Source organism: Embiotoca jacksoni, unplaced genomic scaffold (assembly GCF_022577435.1).
Source record: "Embiotoca jacksoni isolate LCO1_2020_lvr unplaced genomic scaffold, fEmbJac1.0.p SCAF_63, whole genome shotgun sequence".
Lineage (NCBI taxonomy): Eukaryota > Metazoa > Chordata > Actinopteri > Embiotocidae > Embiotoca > Embiotoca jacksoni.
The window spans coordinates 1,164,055-1,184,775 of NW_027185418.1; the positions used below are offsets into that span (position 1 = coordinate 1,164,055).

The following is a 20,721-nucleotide window of genomic DNA, read 5'->3' on the forward strand; positions in this document are numbered from 1 at the left end:
AGATCCGGAGCTTTCATGGTCCCGACAGCAACAAAGCGCTCCCTCCAAGATTTAGTGGAGTTCATCGGTGATTGTTTTTGTCGCATTTCGCGAAATTGCGATGTCGTTTCCGGTGTTTTAAGTGAACGTCAAAACATTTTTATTTAACAGCTACCTACTGTGGAGTAATGTACAGTATATAGTCGCTTTCTATGATTAAGTAAGCACGCTGCACATCCCAGAAATATTATGAGTTCTAATCTTTTTTATTTTTTTTTTTTCTCCGTTTTGTTTTTTGTCTTCCCGTTGAGCCAGCACGCGGTTTGTTGTTACTTTTGTGAATAAAGAGAGTTTTGCTGAAAAAGGTCGCTTGAGGCGTTCATCCCCTTTTCGGTCTGTCCGCGGCATTTTGCGCTGGACAATCGCGGGAGTTTTGCAAAATCGCAAGCTCGCGCAAATATCGCAAAAGATAGCTCGAACCCGAGGAGGCGATTGAGCCGGTTATGCCCGTTTTCGGAAGAATTGCTGAAGGTTTTCTTTTTGCCGTGACGACGACGACGACACCCCCCCCTCTCACCCCGCCCACCCTCCCGTCTCCCACCACCACTCCCAGTGTGAGACAGGCAGCCGTATTATTTTCACCGGGACCAGCAGGTCTTTATCTTGTTCTCAGGTTGTCTTCAAGGGATTTCACAGCGGCAGTGATTTGTCTGCTCCACACACACACACACACACACACACACACACACACACACACACAGCGAACGTACGCATGTACAAAACGCACGCTCAGCAGGATGTTCTTTCTTGCCGCTTTTCTGTTTTCCTGTCGCTGACCTGTGCCGCACCATTGTAACCGCACGTCCTCCTGCGCCCCGCGTGCTCCTCGTGCACCTGCTGACAAGCACGCCCGCAAACAGATTTCTGTCCTCGCGAGGACCTCCTCCTCGACGTTGTCTTTTCCTTGTCCGCTAACTCGAGAGCTTTTAAAGGGTCGACTCACCCGCAGCGCGAAAGGAAAATCTCATCCGCTTTTTTTTAAGTGGCGCGAGACCTCGGAGAAAGCTGCGCTTCAACGGGGACTCGGTCGAAGTGAATTTTGTGCTGATGGAAAAAAAAAAAAAAAAAAAAAAAAAAATCATCCATCGACTTCAACTGCCAGCATTTGTCAAATGTATTTTTTTTTTTCTTCCAGAAGACTGCACACTGGACTTTCTTGGAACCGACCCATTGGCCTCGTCCTAATGATAAACTTTATAGTATAGTTACTTCGGGTGTCCAAACTCTTTGCGAAAAAACTTTTGCACAAAAACTTCCACCAGTGGGAACGAGAAATGTTGCGTCCACTGCGACGCTCTGGTGTTTCAGAAACATTTTAATTGCTGAGATCTTGGAACGTGGTGACACGGTTAAAAATAAATAAATACAAAGACTGATATTAAGTTCGAGTGGGAAGTAAAATGCGTGTCGTTGGATAGAATAAACACAGACTGACTTTCAACCTTGGAGACCAGTTAAGTACACGATAAAAGAAGAGTCTTACAACTCAACGTAGCGTATTTAACTGTACGTCAAGAACTTACTTATGTGATTTACGTAACGCTACTTGTGCAAATACTTATTTAAACCCAAACCGTTCTATTTACCAAATCACAACCGTGTGTTTTTTGTTTTTTTTGGTGCACATTAGTTTGCACGTCTGGGCGACGTAAAACGAGACACCGGTGTAGCTCCCTCTAGTGGAGTGAAGGGTTTATTACATGCTGGGAAAAAAAAAAAAAAAAAAAAACGGGTTGAAATGAAGGGTCATCGATCAGTAAGATGATCAGACAGAAATTCAACAATCCACCATATGACATACAGATGGATTTAAAAAAAATATTTCTCACAATCCCACCGTGTAAATAGACAAAACAAGAAAAGCAAAAACATGCAACAGCAAAAAAACAAGACAACGTTATTCTCTCGGCAGGTAGAGCGGTCGGCAAATTACTAACCAAACTACTCTTTGTAGTATATATCTGTCACAGTTTACAGAGTGACATCCTGTTCTAGCCTTTGATTCTTCCAATTTTCAGTCATTGTGCGCCCACAGTTTTTTTTGTTTTTTTTTTAGCAAAAAGAGGGATTATTACCAACATTATTACATCTGCTCTGTAAAGTGGTTTAAGATAATTTGGCTGAAACTATTGGCTTGTTTTTAAAACCGTTATCATCGGGGTGCCGGTGATTTTCTTTTTTTTTTGTTCACCATGTATTCAGACCTCAGCTAATTATCCAGTGAGCACAATATCATTATCCCCATGAGAATGATGGTCAAAAGAATGAAAACAAGAACCAATCCGTAATAAAAAAAAAAATAAAAAAACATAAGTATATCTTAAATTATCAAACGGTTTGGAAGTAAAAAAAAAAAAAAAAAAACTGGCTCGAATGTTTTATCTTTCGGAAAATATCCTCATATCCTCTCTAACTCTTAAAGTGGTCTGGTCCTCACAAACGTAGTGGAACCAAATGAATCACACACACACACACACACACACACACACACACACACACACACACACACACACACACAGCTCATAACTCTGGATATTTTCCCTCTGTCTCCTCGCCCAGAACATTATAAACCCTCTGTCATCACCCCTCCAGTACCTGTTTATCACATCCACAAACTCCCAGCTGTGCACACACACACACACACACACAACACAACACACACACACACACACACACACACACACACACACACACGAGCTCATTAACTGACCCGGGAGGCTCGAGTCCTGCCCGGCTGTGTGTCTCTGCGGAGCAAAGGTCAAAAGGTAAAAGTCTCCGCGGGGTACCGTCGGTGTGTGTGACGGGTCGGGATGCCGAGATTGACCCAGATTTTTTGATTTCTCTTCGACCGGAGGGGTGTCCAAAGTTACGTTTCTTGGGAATTTGGCATCTCTTGCAAAAAAAGAAAAAAAAGGGGGAGGAGAGGGGGGCGGGGGGGGGCAAAAAAAAATAAAATGGCGAGGAATCAGTTGATTTACCTGAAAGGAGGAAAGCGTAAAAAAAAACAAAAAACGATTTTCCGACGGTTGAATTATCTTTTTGATCCGAAGCGAGAAAGCTGCGACGGAAGACAAAGACGTCGCCGTCGAGGAAAATGCCACCATTTTTGACATCTGCGGCTTTTCTCGCTTTTCTCCACGGCTGCACAAGAGATTCACATTTCAAATGCCAGCAGGCACACGGGAGGGAGGGGGGGAGGAGGAGGAGGTCGGTAGGAGGTGGGGGGGGGGGAGGTATTGCGGGAGGGCTGATTTGATCAAGCGGCAGGCAGCTACAGTCGTCACCCCCCCCCCCCCCCTCACCATCCCATCTTTCTTCCACGGAGCGAGGGAATAAAAGTGACAGAGTGCAATCACCGTCTCTTATCTGCCAATGAGGGCGAATGGGTAGGGACGAGATTGAGTGACCAGCCGGCTGTGGCGCGTCTGCCCCGTTGTCGGCCCTTATTGAGTTATGACTCGGCAGGAAGTGGCGTGTTGTGAGCCCCACGCCCTCTCCCCCTCTCCCCCCTCCCCCCCCCCCCTCTCCCGATATCGGATGGGCTGCGATGAAAAGACGTGCCCGGAGCAGGTTTCGGGGCGATGTCGTACGTCTTTACGGGAGCGATACTGAACTTCAAGGGGCTCCGACACAAGAAACGATCGGATGTGAACAGCCGATCGTTTGACCCCGATCGGACACAAAAAGTCTTAAACTCCGATGAAGCTGTCAGTGAGGTTGTTTTTTTTTCTTATTCTTAACGTAGCGACAGCAAAATTCCTTCGCTGCAAACGTACGTCAAAATTTGCGTCAAACGACGACCTTTTAAAAGCTTGGGAAAACCCACGTTAACAAAGCAATAAAGGTGTTTTGAGTGTCACGCAGGAAGTCTGTAGATGCTTTTTGACTTCCTGTGACCGTCGGGACTTCCTGTGACCGTCGGGACTTCCTGTGACCGTCGGGACTTCCTGTGACCGTCGGGACTTCCTGTGAACGTCGGGACTTCCTGTGAACGTCGGGACTTCCTTTGAACGTCGGGACTTCCTGTGACTGTCGGGACTTCCTTTGAACGTCGGGACTTCCTGTGACCGTCGGGACTTCCTTTGAACGTCGGGACTTCCTTTGAACGTCGGGACTTCCTGTGACCGTCGGGACTTCCTTTGAACGTCGGGACTTCCTGTGAACGTCGGGACTTCCTTTGAACGTCGGGACTTCCTGTGACCGTCGGGACTTCCTGTGAACGTCGGGACTTCCTTTGAACGTCGGGACTTCCTGTGAACGTCGGGACTTCCTTTGAACGTCGGGACTTCCTTTGAACGTCGGGACTTCCTGTGACCGTCGGGACTTCCTTTGAACGTCGGGACTTCCTGTGAACGTCGGGACTTCCTTTGAACGTCGGGACTTCCTGTGACCGTCGGGACTTCCTGTGAACGTCGGCCCGCCTTGTTTTTTTTTTTGTTTTTTTTCAAGCTTCCTCTCGACACCGGAAGGTTTTGACTTAATTGTCAAGCGGCCGACGAGTAAATCGAGTCCACTGCCCCGACTGAAACTAATACGGTCGATTTTGTCGGTTAACGAGGGTTTAAATAGCCCGCTCAGTTTCTTTTAAATCGAGTTTACGCCGCTAACGAATCACCCGGAATACAGAACGGAAAATTAAAAGTGGCCTGCTCTAATTATTTGGCTGACTAAATGACCGGCGGTGGCGTTTAGCCGTTTGAGGAATAACGCAACCGAGTTGACATTTTTCAGTCCCCTTCATTTTTTCCAACAGTTTGAGAGCAGCGTGAATAAGAGGTAAAAGCTGCAGATTTTTTAATTTTTTTTTAATTTTTTTATTATAATTATCATTGCGTTCGGCACTTCGTATAACCCTTTCACACTGAGTTAACGTGATGGTAGATTAATTAAAAAAAAAAAAGTGCTTAATGCAGGTTTAAGTGCTGCCCTTATTTCTGTGCTACTTCTTTCCTGTTTTGTGCACGTTTTCGAAAGATGTCTCTTTTTCAATTTTAACCTCAAACTAAAACAAACAGATTGCTCACGTATCTTTAATTACTTTTTTTTTTCCTTTCGTATATATATCTATATATATATATCTTCCTTTTCTTCTTACTTTCACTTTCACTTTTACATTTTCACACATCCCTCCTAGTTCTTCTTCCGCCCGTTTTCACGCCCACGTAGCCTTCGCCGTCCCGGGCCGCTGCCACCACCACCCCACCCCACCCCACCCCGTTCGAGCGAGGTAACGTACAAGGACGGCAATCATCTAAGGGACATTGAAGCCCGCTCGCCGAGTCGGGCTTTGGGATTCGCGGAAGATTACAGCGAGCGATTAAAAAAAAAAAAAAAAGAAACGGCCGTCGCGTTTCCATGCAGATGTGCACGCTTAAGCGGGGGATGGGGGGTTAATATTAAAGCAGAAGCAGGATACTTCTTCCCTCCCCGCGTTTAAACGCCTTTGTAAATCATTGTTTCAGCTGACATTTAACCTTTTTTTTTTTTTTTTTTTGGCTGTGTAAATTTGGCTCCTCGCCGACTCCCGAGAGCCGCGAAAATGAAACGCGGTGAACTGAAACTAATTAGACGTTACGGATATTTCGTCGTCAAACACGGCGAAGGCGGTTTACGTTCAAACAAAAATGAAGAGCGCTTTCATTTTCTTTTATTATTTAGATATCATTAAAAAGCTCAACATCCAAACGGCACCTCCCGATCACTCGCTCGCAAATCACCTCGCATGCGTATTCTCCGGCTGAGTGTTTGTGTCCAAAAAAAAAAAAAAAAAACTTTTGAAAGACCAACGAGTCAAAATGAATGTCATAAAATTTACGTTACATGAAGCACGTTTTCGACTGCGGCGTTTTTCTTCCATTTGGTTCGCAAACCAAACGCGCGCAGTTGCGCAAGAAAGTCAGAATCGTGCGTTAACAAACGCATTTAATTGCGCCCTTATTATCCTAATTTGACGTTATAAAAGGCCTCAGTGATAATGTCCTATTTTGTTTTTGTTTGTTTTGCTGGAATTACAGCCGTGCGGAGGTTTAATAGACGACTCACGAGAGAGCAAAAGTGTTCACTTGTGTAAATGTGAAATGAATGAAAATGGAAATTAAAAAAAACAAAAATTAAAAAATGTGTTTTTTCCAACACGACGAGCGCTCTTTTTGATCGGCCGTCACACACGTACTCAGCGGTAATTGTCATCGACGCTTAACACAACCCAATTCTTATTTTCCTCTTCGACGACGGTGCGAGTTTACTTTCATTTGCTCTTCGCGCCCTTTTCCTTTCAAACGTGTGAAAATGCACTTCTCGCCCTACGACTCGCCCGTGGAGGTTCCCCCCCACCCCCCCCCCCCCCACCCCGCCGCTGGCGGGAGACCGACGTCGCCGAGTCGGAGAACGGACGGACTCCCGTTTCCTCGGCTTTAAAAGCGCCACCGACCGCAGCCGAGTCGGGTAGTTAAATCTTTGGTCGCCAAAACAGCTGATTATGGGAAAAGAGCTCTGTGGCCGCAGTGTTTTCCTTGATATGCACTTTGAAATGAAACACTTGTATGCTTAATAAGTAAACGCGTACGGGTTGCAAAGCACTTGCACAGATGTGCTCAAAAAAAAAAAAAAAAAAGACCTTTTTTATTTATTTTTATTTTTTTTAAAGAGGACGTTGGCTCCTACCCTCCAATAATGTCATTAGTTTTGGGTTCAGTGAAATTTACAGTGACTCACGGTCCGCGCCGTTTTATGGGCTTTCCCAGCAGCCAAGAAAGGTTTTCAAACGGGAAACTCCGTTCAGCGAGACGGACAAAATCGCTTCCTTCCCGGTCTGAGACTTAATTTTGACCTTTGACACCGGCGGGTTGATATCCTGCCACCGTCGGTGGGTTTATTTTTATTTTTTTTCTACTCGATCAAATCCTGCGTGTTTTTGGCGGTTTGTAAACGCGCTCCGAGCGTGACACCGATATCGAAGAGTTATCGCTTCTTTATTTGAATAAAGGTCAGGAATAAAACCGCTCGTTTCACCGGCGGGACGCACGGAGGACATAAAAAGCTGCAAATAAAACAGGATGTCCAACGCGAAGGGGGTTTTTATCGCTTTTTTTTTTTTATCCGCGCCGGCATCACGGTCAAAGGTTTAATAAAACTTTCAAAACGTACGACCCGCTCCGCAAATATTTCACAAACTAGCGGTTTTCAGCTGCGGATTTATGTCAAACGTTAACGTTCGGTAGTGGACGCGTATATGCGTCTGATTTATTTACATTCCAGTTGAGGGAGTATTCGGGCTGCGGGGCTTGAGAAAGGTCGCCTCTATAAAGTTTGCGATCTTTGCGGGTGGGGACGGCAGCGACACAGAAAGTGAAAATGTTGCATATTTATCTCTGTTGATGGAGCTGCCTGCGAGGGTTCGATACCAAACGCTCTGATAAAAGGCAGAGAAGTCGATTGTAGTGCTGGAGGTTCGGCAAGATGAGGGATATCTGAAAAGGTTTTGAGCGGGGGGTCGGGGGGGGGGGACTTTACCAAAGTCCGGTCTTGAGATCTTCTTATCCATCCTTTTGTTTCATTCAATGGCAGTTGGCAAACAGCCTTTAGTTGCATTTCTGCCACCTTCTGGCGGTAGTGGTGAATTACTACGAAACACTGGTAGTACCGAGGGAAATAGGACAAAAGAGATTAGTCGCAAAAAACGTTCGCCCAAAAAAAAAAAAAAAAAAACGGTCTGTAGCAGGAAGTGACCATATTTGGAACGAGCACGGGGGGGAGGAGCCAGCTGGTGGATCTGACTCGATCTGACGGGATTATTTTCACACGGACCGCCAAAAAAAAACGAATAAGGAGCGACTTTAGCGAGGAAAACCGAGATAACGCGTGCATAAAAAACAAAAAAAAATTGACTTCAAATTTCATGAGAAGTTAAATGGGAGTCTACGGAGCCGGAGGATTTTTTTTTTTTTGGAGCCGACCTCTAGTGGCACCCGGCGGTATTGTATTTTTCAGACCCCAAAACTACGTCCACTTTTGCAGATTTTCTCCCCGCTTTCTTTTAACAGCGTAGATATTACAAAAAAAAAAAACACTCAGAGAACACGAGCGATTTTAGTTTACATTAGTTTGTCACGACCAGAAGACGACGCAACCGGGGAGGAGGCGAGAGTGTGTCACCTGCAGAGGAACAAACCGCATCAAGGAGGAAACTCAAAGTAAGAAGCCGCCACGGGCTTGCCCACACAGTTTGACTGACAGGTGATCTCTGGGAAGAAGAAGAAGAAGAAGAAAAAAAAAAGACAAGAAAAAAGAAGCTGTGCAGAAACGCCTCGGCGGTGAGAGACGAGCAACAAAGAAAGAGAGAGAAGAAAAAAAAAAAAAAAAAAGGAAGGAAGAAAAAGAAATAAATACCGGATGTCACGGATTACCTCCTCATAAAAGATTCTCATTTCCAGCACATCCATTCTCATCAGTGCGAGGGCTGCTGATCTCCTGTGCCAACGACTGCCTGCCCAAATAAAGGTATAAAAGAAAAAGGGAAAAAGCGGAGCAGTCGAGGACACGCGATATGTTTCGCCCGCATCATCATTCTGCTGCCACTTCTCTTCCCGTGGTGATGTTTTGTTTGTTTGCTTTTTTTTGTTGTTGTTTTTTTTTTCCTCCTTCCACAACAGCCTGAAGAAAGAGTCAAGCTTCCGTGATGTGTCAGTACGCCTGTCACCTCGAGGAGGTGGTGGAGGTGGTGGTGGTGGTGGTGGTGGTGGTATGGGAGTGGAGTGGAGGCGGGGGTGGAGGGGGGGGACTGGAGAGAATGGGGGGTGCAGTCGCAGTCACATACGATGCTGCATTAATTGGTGTCACTTCACCGAGGGAGGCGGTAGAGGGGTGGAGGTGGGGGGGGGAGGGCGCTGCGTTACATTAGCCACCCACCCCCCCCACCACCACCACCACCACCTTCCCTGTCTTTCTCCCTGACAGCCTAATTAGTTTTTGTGAGCTGCAAATGCACGTGTGTGTGTGTGTGTGTGTTAACTTTGACTTAACAAACAGGTATGGGGGGGGGGGGGGGGCATGAAGGACATAATTCTTTACAAGTGGGTGGTGGTGGGTGGTGGTGGTGGTGTGTGTGTGTGGGGGGGGGGGTGACGGCACATGAAAAATGTCCTGATGAGTTATGGGTCATCAACACCTTCTCTGCTGCTAATCAGGACCATGTTTACTCCCTCCTCTCCCCCCCTCCTTCCCCCCCCCCCCCCACTCGCCACGCCAACAGCACTTTTTTTTTTTCTCCCCAGGCCGCCGGGTCCTAAAGGGAGCTGGCGTCGCTCGTCACTGACCGCTTTCCATCTTTTTTTGAGAGGTCCAAGTTGGAGGCACTTTAGGACCTGAAAATAATCTCGTCATTAACTAAAAAAAAAAATTTGTATAATAGTATAATAATAATAATGTATTTGGCCCTTTAAGATTTTAAATAAAATACATTTATAAAAGTGGGGGAAAAAAACGTAGCTTCCGGGTCTGAAGAATGAGGCCGAAGCAGAAGTGCCTCAAGCTGCAGTACCACCGAGTGCCACCGGAGGTTGTCTCCAAAAAGTCTCCGGCTCCATAGACGTCCATTCAACTTCCCTCATTAAAATCGAAAGTCAATCGATTTCTTTCTCAACTTATTTTGGTTTTAGTAGCTAAAGTCGCTTCTTCTTCATAGTTTTCTGGCTGTCGATCGGAAAATAATCCGGTCATTAATTAGAAAATAAACTCCAAAAGAAGATGCGTTTTTTTTGTTTTTGTTTTTTTGGGGGGGGGGGGGATTTTTGAGATGTAACTTTTTAACACGTGGAGGTTTACGCTGGCCGTGAGATTTGCATCCACTGTTGAGCACTGAGAACGGCAAAGATCCACATGTTGTTTTATCTTTTTCGAGCTCCTGGGGTGCATTTCCCCGCCCCCCCCCCCCTCTGTCAGTCATGCTCACGTAAGTAAACATCTAAAACGGCCAGGTACCTTCAGTCATCACGCTGATGTTTGTGCAGCGCATACAGTGCAAAAAAAAACAACTTTAGTGTTATTTTTTCATGTAGAAAAACATCTTTGATTCCATGTAGGGGGTTGTGTGTGTGTGTGTGTGTGTGTGTGTGTGTGTGTGTGTGTGTGTGTGTGTGTGTGTGGGGTCGGTAACAGCTGCATCAATATAAAGCTGAGGTGGGTTTTTTTTGTTGGTTTTTTTATGATTTGGCCTCAAAGTTGATTTTATTTTTCCTTCTGCTCCCCAAATCAAAGAAAAACATAATTATAGAAAATGATATTAATCAGAAACAGAAAAAACAAAAACAAATCTCGGTTCAAAATTTTGGCGCTCGGTTCACAGATCGAGGAGATTAAACACGGAGATGGACCTCTCGCGTTGACAGTTGCAGGGTAGAGACCGTGCTGATTCGGCAGTTTTACCGAGACGTGGTTGTTTGTTATTTATTATGTAGAAAGATCCAATCCCTTCTCCCCCCCCCCCCCCCCCCCACACACACACACACTGGACTCAGATCATCCCAGTTTCCTTTTCAGGGTTTATATCAAAATCGAAATCACTCATTCAGGGACGATAACACAATAACCCACGCATTTTTGTTTTTCTTGGCCCTGGTTTTATATTGACATTTTCTTGACGTTATTATCTCGGCATTATCTCGGCGAACTGCGACTGCCGTGTTTCTGCTCGTTTGCACCGCTCTCCCCCTCGACAAACGGGAGCTCCTGGATAACCTTTCTGTGGGAAAACTGATATCGAGGGCCGGGAAGATTAGACTTTTAATAACGAGGCCAATATTTGACTCCAGACTTTTTGCGGTGCAAAAAAAAAAAAAGAAAAACATCAATATTGCTGGTCGTTAAACAAACGGTGAACAAAATTTTTTTTTTTTTTTTAAATCGCTTTCGGACCGGTTCCCACCCCAGAGGCGCGGCAGACGGACGCAGTAAAACATTTAATCACCGCCCTTTAAAAGCTCCCAGATTTATTCACACCTCCCACCACCACCACCACCACCCACCACCACCCACACCACCGCCCCCACCCGGCACTGCGGAGGGCTGCAAAATGGTGCGATCTGATGTGTTTAAAATACCGCCCTTGATCCGCCCGGGGCGAGAGAGGGCTTCGCTGGCTCGTTTCCTTGTAACGCGACCCGCCGTTTAACTGCCCACCAGTGATGGGAGAGAAAGGGGGAAGGGAGCCGGGGAAGCCAGCGGGCACTGGAAGGTCAGCCCAATGTGAGCCGGCGAGCCCGGCTGGTAAACAACAGCCGGGCTCGCCTCCGGAGGGTACCGGTGGGGGGGTGGGGTGGGGGGGGGGGGTGGAGGGCGGTGGACGTGTACCCAGCCTCCGACCCTCCGCGGCCCGCCGGGCGCTCCCTCGGCAGACGTGAGGCCGGGGCCAGAGAGAGAAAAAAATAAATAAATAAATAAATAAATTCCCACCGACTTCCTCGCTACCACTAGAAAATGGTTCTCGTCTGTTATTCACGATGCCCGCGAGGGCCGGCGGCAGCCTCTCCGTCTCTAACACCTTCCCGACTGCGGAGCCGGAGGGTGGACGAGTACGAGTAAATGCTTCTTTTTTTTTTTTTTTGAGGGACCTTGCTTCACCTTTGAGCATAAATTGACGATTTAAAATGTTTTAAAAATAAATGTATACACAGGACAAGAAATGCAAAATGCAAAAAAACTGACCCTTTTTTGTTTTGTTGTTGTTTTTCTTTATATCTGCGTGACCTTGCGAGTCGGAGCCGCGTCGTTTGTCGCACCGACGGATCGCAGAAAAAAGGTTCGCGGCCGTCTCGGCGCGTGCTGTCTCGCGCGATTGTCTACTCGGGTTTTTTTTTTTTTTGATGGATACGACGGCGTAATCCTCGTGACGAAACCCGACCGCCCGCGGCTCCGGCTGGGCAGGACTCCCTCGTTTGCACGGCCGAGTGATGTAAGCGGCGAAGACAAAAAAAAAACACCCGGATGACGAACGCATGACGAGGTCGCTGGAAAACAACGTCTGGACGGGTTTTCTGTTTTTTTGTTGTTGTTGTTTGTAACTGACAGGAAACATAATTACGGACATCGAGTTCTGTTTTTTTTTTTTTTTTTTCTTTGTGCCAAACAACAACAACAACAACAAGTCCCCGTTGTGACTTTGATGAGGACGCAAAGGAAATAAGAACAGATAAATCAGAAAAAATGAAATCCAGAGTTGGAGGTCTTTAAAGTCTGTAAAGTGCTGCGTGAAGCTTCAACAGGGGCGCTTTTGAAAACCTTGACAGCATCCTTGGATACGCCCCCCCTCCCCCCCAGCTGAGCCAGCCCCTGGTGGGCCTTAGTGGTATTGCGCTTTATGGCGCTTAACCTCACTTGACAGACCCGGACACTACACCCAATTTAAAAAAAAAAAAAGTATACTCTGCATGGTAACCATGTTATCGCAGGCATTTTGTCCATGCTATTTTTCTCCCCGTTCAATTATTAACAAGAGGAGTAAGTTACAGACTTGCCGATTGGCTTCTCAAGGTCGTTAGCTGAGCTCGAGTCCGCAAACTCCTGCTCAGTCGTTGGAACAGTTTGTAATCCAAAAAGCAGAGGTTTCATTGCAGCGGATGATGCAACGCGCCGAAGAATTGACACCTTGCCTTCATTTTTTTTTTTTTCGGACCCGTCCAGCTCTCTGTCGCCTCAAAGGCTATAAACTCTCACCCCACCCCCCCCCCCCCCCCGCGCACTTACCGTCGGTCAATGGCCCGAATTTGCTCGTTAAAGTTCACTGAAGTTGAACGGATTAAATTCGCCCCTCGAGCAAATCCTCTGATCACACCGCTTCCGTTGGAATTAATTGATTTTTACCATGAAAGTTTGCCATTTTAAAACCTGACGGCTGAAAAAAAAAAAAAAAAAGAAAGAAAGAAAGAGGCGCCGACGAGTCGGAGTCAGGACTCAAATTTCAAATCCCTCTTCGGCACTCCCGATACAACGCTCGCCGCCGCACGATAATAGAAGGGATGCGAAGCTATAGCTGCTCCTCTTCTTCTTCTTCTTCTTCTTCTTCTTCTTCTTCTTCTTCTTCACTCTTCCGTCTCCACTTGTGCGCCGCACATCTTTCAGATGCGGTAATGATGCTATTTGGGAGGGCAGGCCTCGATAACTCCGCCGCCATAATCTTCCGGTGTAATCCTCTCTTCTGTAAATTGGGCCCTTTTGCTTTTCGACTGCCAAGAGTTCCCCGAAGAGTGCTGTTGAGAGACACTCTCCTACAGATAACCCCCTCTGGTTTCCCATCTCTTCCCCCCCCCCCCACCTCCCCCATTTCAGCCGTTGACATGTTGTCATTTTGCTGTTTTCTCTATTGCTATCTTCTTTTAAAGCGCAGACTTTTTTTTTTTTTTTTTTTTTTTTCCTGCGAAATCCATTTTTGCCGTCTTATTTTTTTTTTTTTTTTTTTTTTGCATTCCTTTGCCTTTCTCGTGAAAAGGGACTTTTTTTTTTTTTTTCCAGAAATGCACACAAAGTTAAGGACACTGCATGCGGCGTCTGTTTGGAAGATTATGATCGCTCATAATACTCGGCGTGCCTCCGGGCCAGCCCGTGTCCTCTGATGCTTCGTCGAGTATGCGGATGCGGGCGAGGAAGGCGTTTGGAAAGAGGCCGCGCGTTGCGTAGTTTGAAATGATAATGATGAAGACAGGATTGTATTAAACCTGTTTTATGGGTGGCAGCTTTAAGAGGCTACAACTCAGCCTATTCTGTTACTATATGGCTTCTTGTGCACTGTGGTCTAATAATATCTTTAAGAACTGCAATAACACGCGCTGCTATTCTGGTGGGGAGCCGGCTCACGGATACATCAAAGAAAGAAAGGGAAAGCTGCACACTCATAACTCTCATGCAGTCTTTTTTATTTTTATTTTTTTATTTTTACTTCACTGAGATTCTCTCTGCCAAAAATTGATCTCGAGAATTTAAAATAAAATGTTTGAGTTATGGGCTTGCAGCCTTCCCCTTCTTTTTGCCATTATTTTTTAGTTTGAGCCTTAAAAGGAATTTTAAAAAAATAACAGAATTGTGTTTTATTTTTCCAATTTATTAAACACAAAAGAAACATCTCCGCAAAACATATAACAAATTCGCATAACAGCAACAATTGCGGTCATACAATTTAAAACAAGACCATAACATCACACCTGGTATTTTAATCATACAAGAACAACAATTCCACAACAGATCAGCTAATAGCAAACAATTGAACAAATATCAATAAGGTTTCATAGTGATGTCATTAATAATGATAAATCTATGTCCCCGGTCTTCGATATTTTCCGCCTCACCCATTTATTTAAACTTGAATTCTTTGGTTGACCTTTCCTAGTTAAGTTTTCCCGAATGTAATAATGTTTAAGATATAAAATGAGTCAAATATGTAAACTTGGCCAATTAACACAACCAATAATAGTTTTTTTTTTTGTGATCTCGAAATCCCTCAATTAATATTAAAAAGAGATAGAGGTAAAAAATATTAACCAATCTGCCACCTACTGCCAAAATAATGCAACCACTGGACGGTACCAAAACCGATATGTAATGTCAGCACATCAGAACAAAATCTACACATATTATCATTCGTTACGCTCCATCACGTAATTTAACAGAAAACAGAACTGTTGGATTAAATTTGTGATTACAAACTGGAGGCTTGTTTGTTCCACTGTTTTGGTTGCTTTCGTTGTCTAGTATTTTCATCTCTTGTCTTTTTTTTTCTGCACAACATGTTCGTATTAAATTAGTTTCCTCCCTGCCGCTCCAAAATCTACAGTTGGCAACAAAAATAAAATCCCATGAGAGAGATCATTATCGTCTTTGTTGGTATAGTACTTGAGCGCTGAAGCAAATGCAAATCGTCTTCCCTTCAGATGAACTGCAATGTTTTTTCACGCTCAAAATGAAGCTCAAGGGTGACATTTACTTTTGTCTCGAAGGCAGTCGTGAAAAGTTGCGGTTTCTATTTCGAGACTGCAAATTTATACATTCTGGTTTTCCAGCAACAGACAACATATAAACGGTAATGTGGACAATCAGAAGGTTGGTTTCACAGCCGATGTACAATCCGTCTTAAAAGTTTTGTGATCAGAAGGTCACGTGTTCAGTTGTCAGGCCATCAGGTTCAACCTGGGTGTGAAAGTTAAAGTCTCTCCCTCATTACCTTCCCAAAGATAACATTAAGCAAGGCAATGAACCCGCAAACTGCTCCGGCGGAGCGGCTCAGTGGCCGACAGATCGGGCTGTGGCTCCCCTGAGCAGCTTTCCAGGTGTGACTCTGTGAAGTATGTCCCGAAGAAAAGCATTTGTTCTCAGTAAATCTGCCCCCGGTAGAAGTCGAAGGTGTTTGTCATATATTTGTCTGCAGGTCTGAAAAAAACAACAACAAAAAAAAAAAAACGGACCTAATAAGTACTAAAAAGTCTTAAAATAACTTACAAAAGTCTTTAAAAAAAAAATTTCCCCTTCCATGCTGTGGGCAGTAATGGGAAAATAATATCTCATTTTGGGCTGTCAGGAAACATTACACACCCATAAAGTTGCCAGAAAGCTCATTATGAGAAAGTGTCATTTTTAGCAAACTAAAAATAAGCCTAAATGAATTAATCATTTTCAATTAGTTGATTCATCCATCCATTCTCTGCCCCTGATGAGGGTCCAGGTTGTGTAATTAATTACATTTAATTTATTTTTTTAATTACTGTTATATACTGCTGTTAAGCACTGAAGTAGTGATATAGTAATAATTGATTGTATAGGTCATACTGGTTTACATTATATGTTAATATTTTAGACTGTGCGATTGTAGAACAGATGTTAGATAACAGTTTATGTGGTATTTAAAGAAATGCACTTTAAACAGTGAATGTTGTAAAATTATGAATAATCTCAATTAGCTGCGAGGATTTTATACAGATTTTTAGAAAAGTTGTCTGCAACCTTTTTTCCTGGGAGAGCTCTTTTGACAAAATGAAATCAATGAATGATAAAAGTCGACGTACAGCTTCCGGGTGCTCAAAAATTAGGGCGATGCGGAAGTGCCTTAAGCTGCAATACCACAGAGTGCCACTAGTGGTCGGCTCCAGAAAACCTCCAGCTCCGTAGACTCCCATTCAACTTCCCTCAAAAAAATTCTAAGTCAATACATTTTAGCCACAAGTTATTTCGGTTTTGCGAGCTAAAGTTTCTACTTCTTATTAGTTTTCTGGCGGTCCATCTGAAAACAATCCCGTCATTAATGAGAAAATATGCTTTGTGTTTTTGTGGGGTGTGTCTTTTTGATTGACAGACCCGTGGTGCAGTCAGGTTACCGCTATCGGTGGCCGGGACGCAGCATTCTCGGGTTTTCCAATCAGATAGTCAGATCCACCGCCGGCTCCTACCCGGTTTGTCCAAACACGGTCACTTCCAACTCCAAATCACTCCGAAGTAGCAAGATGGCGACGGCCAAAATCCGAACTCGAGGCTTCATAATGGACGTTCACACACCAGTGATTGACTCTCGGTTGCCGCTCGATTGATACCCTTCACACATTTCGCAACGGGTCAAATAAAACACACACATCTAAGATTCGACACGGAAAATCCAGTGTTTCGTCATCGATTTTGGACGACCCACTCTGAAACGGGGTGGCGCGCCACCGGTAGCTTTCCAGACTGACACACCGCCCTTCGGTTACGCCGATTCCAGCTACAAAACACAATGTCTTTGACATCTCTGAAACGAGTTCCAGGACAGCGGATCATTTCTTTTGTTCAGCTAATTGGTGCACATTGTGAAATAATTACAACGAATGGAAAGAATGAGTACTGCGTGGGAACTTCGGATTTACCTCCGACCTCCTTTTCTTTTCTTTTTCTCTCGAACCGTTAAGTTTACGTCACAAGCCGGCGAACTCATCTGTGTTCTAAATTCTGCCTCTCACTTAGCTCTCCTTTCCTGGCCCCGCTGTCATCGATCCACGCGGGGTCGACTCTCTAATGGTGGAGTGACCTTCCTATTCCAGGCATAACAGAGGACTCGCGCCTCGCTTCCTTTGTAGACTGAAAAAACTCATCTCCTCAAGAAGCGCCTCGCATCTCCTCCACCAAAAAAACATCAAATCACATTGCCTCTACGCGTCTTTCTTCTCCGCCGGCTCTCATGTGTTCTCATCAGAAATCTCTTTGTCTTCTCCTCTTCAACCTTTCATCATTCTGTCGCGGCGGAGATGTGAGGGGCGCTGTGGCCGTGACCTCTGACCTCCTTAGTATAGCTTTCTTGTAATGATGGCGATCTACTGTGGCCGGAGCCGTTCCCTCCGCTCCGGGGCTCGCTGGAATTTGTCAACTAAAAGGTCTACGCTGTAACTGAGAACGGATGATTTAAAATAAATTAAATAAAAAATAAAAAAAATCCTTCAGGGGGAAAGTATACTGTGATACAGAATAGTGTTTTACAAGGTGGAACCGCGATATAACTGATATAACTGCAAAAAAAAGCTGGAGGACGTCGGAACGGATGATGTTCAGTGTCGACGTTACTCCTTTTTAATGGAGGTAAAGAAGTAGCAATTGAATGAAGTCTTCTCAGTGCATTTGTCCTTTCCATGTGTTCCTTACACACTCATTAACAGGCCGAGGAAACTATCCTGCCTCCTTTTTTTCTTTTAGAGAATGTAATATAAAAACCTCGCCGTGTTTTTAAGGCACGTGGTGAGGACCGGTTTTGCTGTTGTCCACCGACCCCCGACACCCTTGAAAGCCACTGTGAAAAATGCACTGAAGCTTTCTCATTTTATTTAGACGAACCAATTTTGAATAAATAAAATAAAAAATCGCCAAAACAAGGACACCGGTTCAAGATCGAATGCAAGACGCGGAACAAAACGCCAAAAGACTTAAAAATGCTGAAAAACAACTTGTCATTCGACCGCGTATACGAGCCAAAGTGTTGATACCGGTTCTGAAATGTACCTTTTCCCGGCATGTTTGCAGGTACACGAAAAAGGAATGTCTTTAATGAAGCGCCTGCCACTTTTTGACAAGCGGAAAAGGGAATAAAACTCCCTCAGGCAATTCGGGAAAGACGGAAAATAACGTGATAAAAAAAGACAACATGCAAGCAAAATTCCCTGATATTCCACGGCTTGGCCTGTGATGATGAAATCCCCTGACTTTCTATGTCTGAAAAAGACTTTTTTTGAAATTCCCTGATATTGCCTAGAAATTCCCTGACCCGTGGGAACCCTCTGTCTCGCAGCATCTCCAGTCTTTCCCCCGTGTCCTCTTCAGGCAAAAGATTCGTTGAGCAAACTGTGCGCTCTCAAGACAGTCTCTCCTCAAAAGCCTTCCCGGCGTCGAACTTGGCTGTACAAATGATAAGTGACAGAAGCAGTTGTTTTTTGCAGCATGGAGTGATGGTCGCTGTCGGACGCACTGTGAGGCCCGCAGCTACGCTCGGAAAGGCGCTCAACAACAACAAAAATGACAGCAACTAAAGAGAGTCGGTCCGGTTCAAAAACACACAGTGAAGGAATCGTTTTTCTTTTACTACCTGTTTCATGTGGTCACATTTATGGATTCAAATAACGTCTGACCATTAGAGGAGAAGGAGGGACGGCCCCGAGGAGGATGTTTGCAGCTTATTGTAAGTGAAACCTATTCACCCTCGGTGTTAATGCCGGTGTCGTGGCGGTCAGGAAAAGCCTGCAGCACCGGAGGTCCCTCGTGGGAGAGGGTCGCAACCTCGCCCAATTCAGTACTTCCATTTTCTCTGCTTTATTAGACGCCTGCGAGCAAACCTCGACTCGCTAAATCCCGGCATGTCCTCGTACTGAAACAACGGCGCAGGTGTATTTCCGATGATTCCCTTTAGTGACATATACGAGGGCTTTCGGCGCCCGCTGTCGGACCAACACGACCCGTAGGAACATACAGGAACGTCGGAGAGGTACCAGAGAAGGCATGCTGTAAGAAAAAAAAAAAAAAAAACTATAATTAAAAAACAAAGTTAACTTATATACGCATAACTTCAGTCACCGACTACGGCCAGTGGAGGTCGCAGTGAATGTAAATATGGGTTGTTGCAAGCCTGCTCTCCACGGCCGTGTTTTTAGGGAGGACGGTCTGCAAAATCGGTGACACGAGAAATTACAAATTAACAGCCAGGACCATTTCTGTTTTCATGTGTTTCACTGGTAGATGGACAGGAAGCTTCCTCTCCAACAGCGGCGCTCCTCACGTGTTTTTTTTTTTTTTTTCAGTTATTACATAACACCGGTGTAACGCGATGGCGGTTGAGCATTAGAAAAACACGCCAAAAAAACCAACAAAAAAACCATGGATTTGGCGCTTACGGGCCGGGTCTCCAGCTGAACGTCATGAGCTCCCTCGTGATGTTTTTACTCACACGGACGTTGACCACACGCTGCTGTTTTTCTTCTTCTTCTTCTTTTTTCTTGCGAGAGAATGATTGGTGGACCGGCGCGTCTCAGAGACCGCGGGGGGTCAGACTGCGTGCGTGTCCTTCGGACCAAAGTTCAAACAGCGGTGTCGGCAACTGTCCGCTCTGCTGGAGCGTCCTCGTGTCAGACGGCGAGACTCTACCACCGCCGAGTGGAACACGGGATCAACGAAATACTACACAGCGTCGACCTTTCACCGCCACCGATTCCCTATCTGCGAATGAAATGACAATTGCATTACTCAGGCACAGCAATCTGTGAAATGCGAAGGCATGAATGACCAAATCACGTATATTTTGCGTTGCATAAATCGCATTATACGTTTCTAAATTGTGTAATACAATTCCCCGGCGAGTGCAGTACGAGCTGAGAGCTCTCGCGGTTGTCGCGGCATGATTATCTCATTGTGTTGGAATATAAGCTGTTTTCTTGTGATTGCGACGCTCCGCTGTGTTCGCCAGCTAGTATCTACTTTATCCCTCCGTTGTTTGGTGATTGGGTGTTGGCGTGCTGGTGGAGACTCAGAGCCTTTTTTTTTTTTCGCGGAAAATAAGTGCCGGGTGCTGGTGAGGTTTATGAAAATGATAAGACTAAAACCAAACAGTGGATTTGTGGGCTGTAAAAACGAAGTGCTAAAAGATCCTAAAAAGTTCTATAGACGTGAGGGGAATAGTTATAAATTAGTGTAAATGAATGGTGGTTTTCTATCTGATTGGTTTGCGAACTGCCGTTTGGAAGTCTTGAGTCTTAACATTTTGGTTTCCGCCATCTTGGGTTTTTTGGGTCCAGAAGTGACCATATCTGGACGAGCCGGGAAGGAGCGAGGGGTGGACCCGAGGCGTGTCAATCAAACCAGCCACTCCCCCCCCAAACATATCTCAATTTGAGACTTAATAATGACTTTTTTTTACTTTATATTTCATGAGTGGACTTGATGCTTTTTGATGGGAGTCTCCGGGAGCCCGCCCCTAGTGGCCCTCAGTGGTATTACACTTTAAGTCACTTGACTTGACTTTTCAGACTCGGAGACTATGTTCAGTATTATATACAATCTGAGGTTTTTCACTTTTTTTTCATGCCCCATTTTCCTCTCTTCCCTTGACTCTATTGTTCATATAAAATATTGAATCCTGCAGCTTTCAGCATTTTGGCCTGGTTTATATTGATTTTTATCCCTGACCGGAATCTTTCCACA

The 20,721-nt window shown here is 45.1% G+C and overlaps 1 protein-coding gene across 1 annotated transcript in view; it reads left to right on the plus strand.

Annotated features, from left to right (window-relative positions):
* Window positions 1–8,716: 8,716 nt before the first annotated feature.
* The window catches only part of sema6cb (semaphorin 6Cb), a 33,342-nt gene continuing 21,337 nt past the window's right edge, over window positions 8,717–20,721 (plus strand). Inside the window, 1 exon segment of the mRNA XM_069174949.1 lies at window positions 8,717–8,779. Coding sequence (XP_069031050.1) covers window positions 8,717–8,779 — 63 coding nt within the window.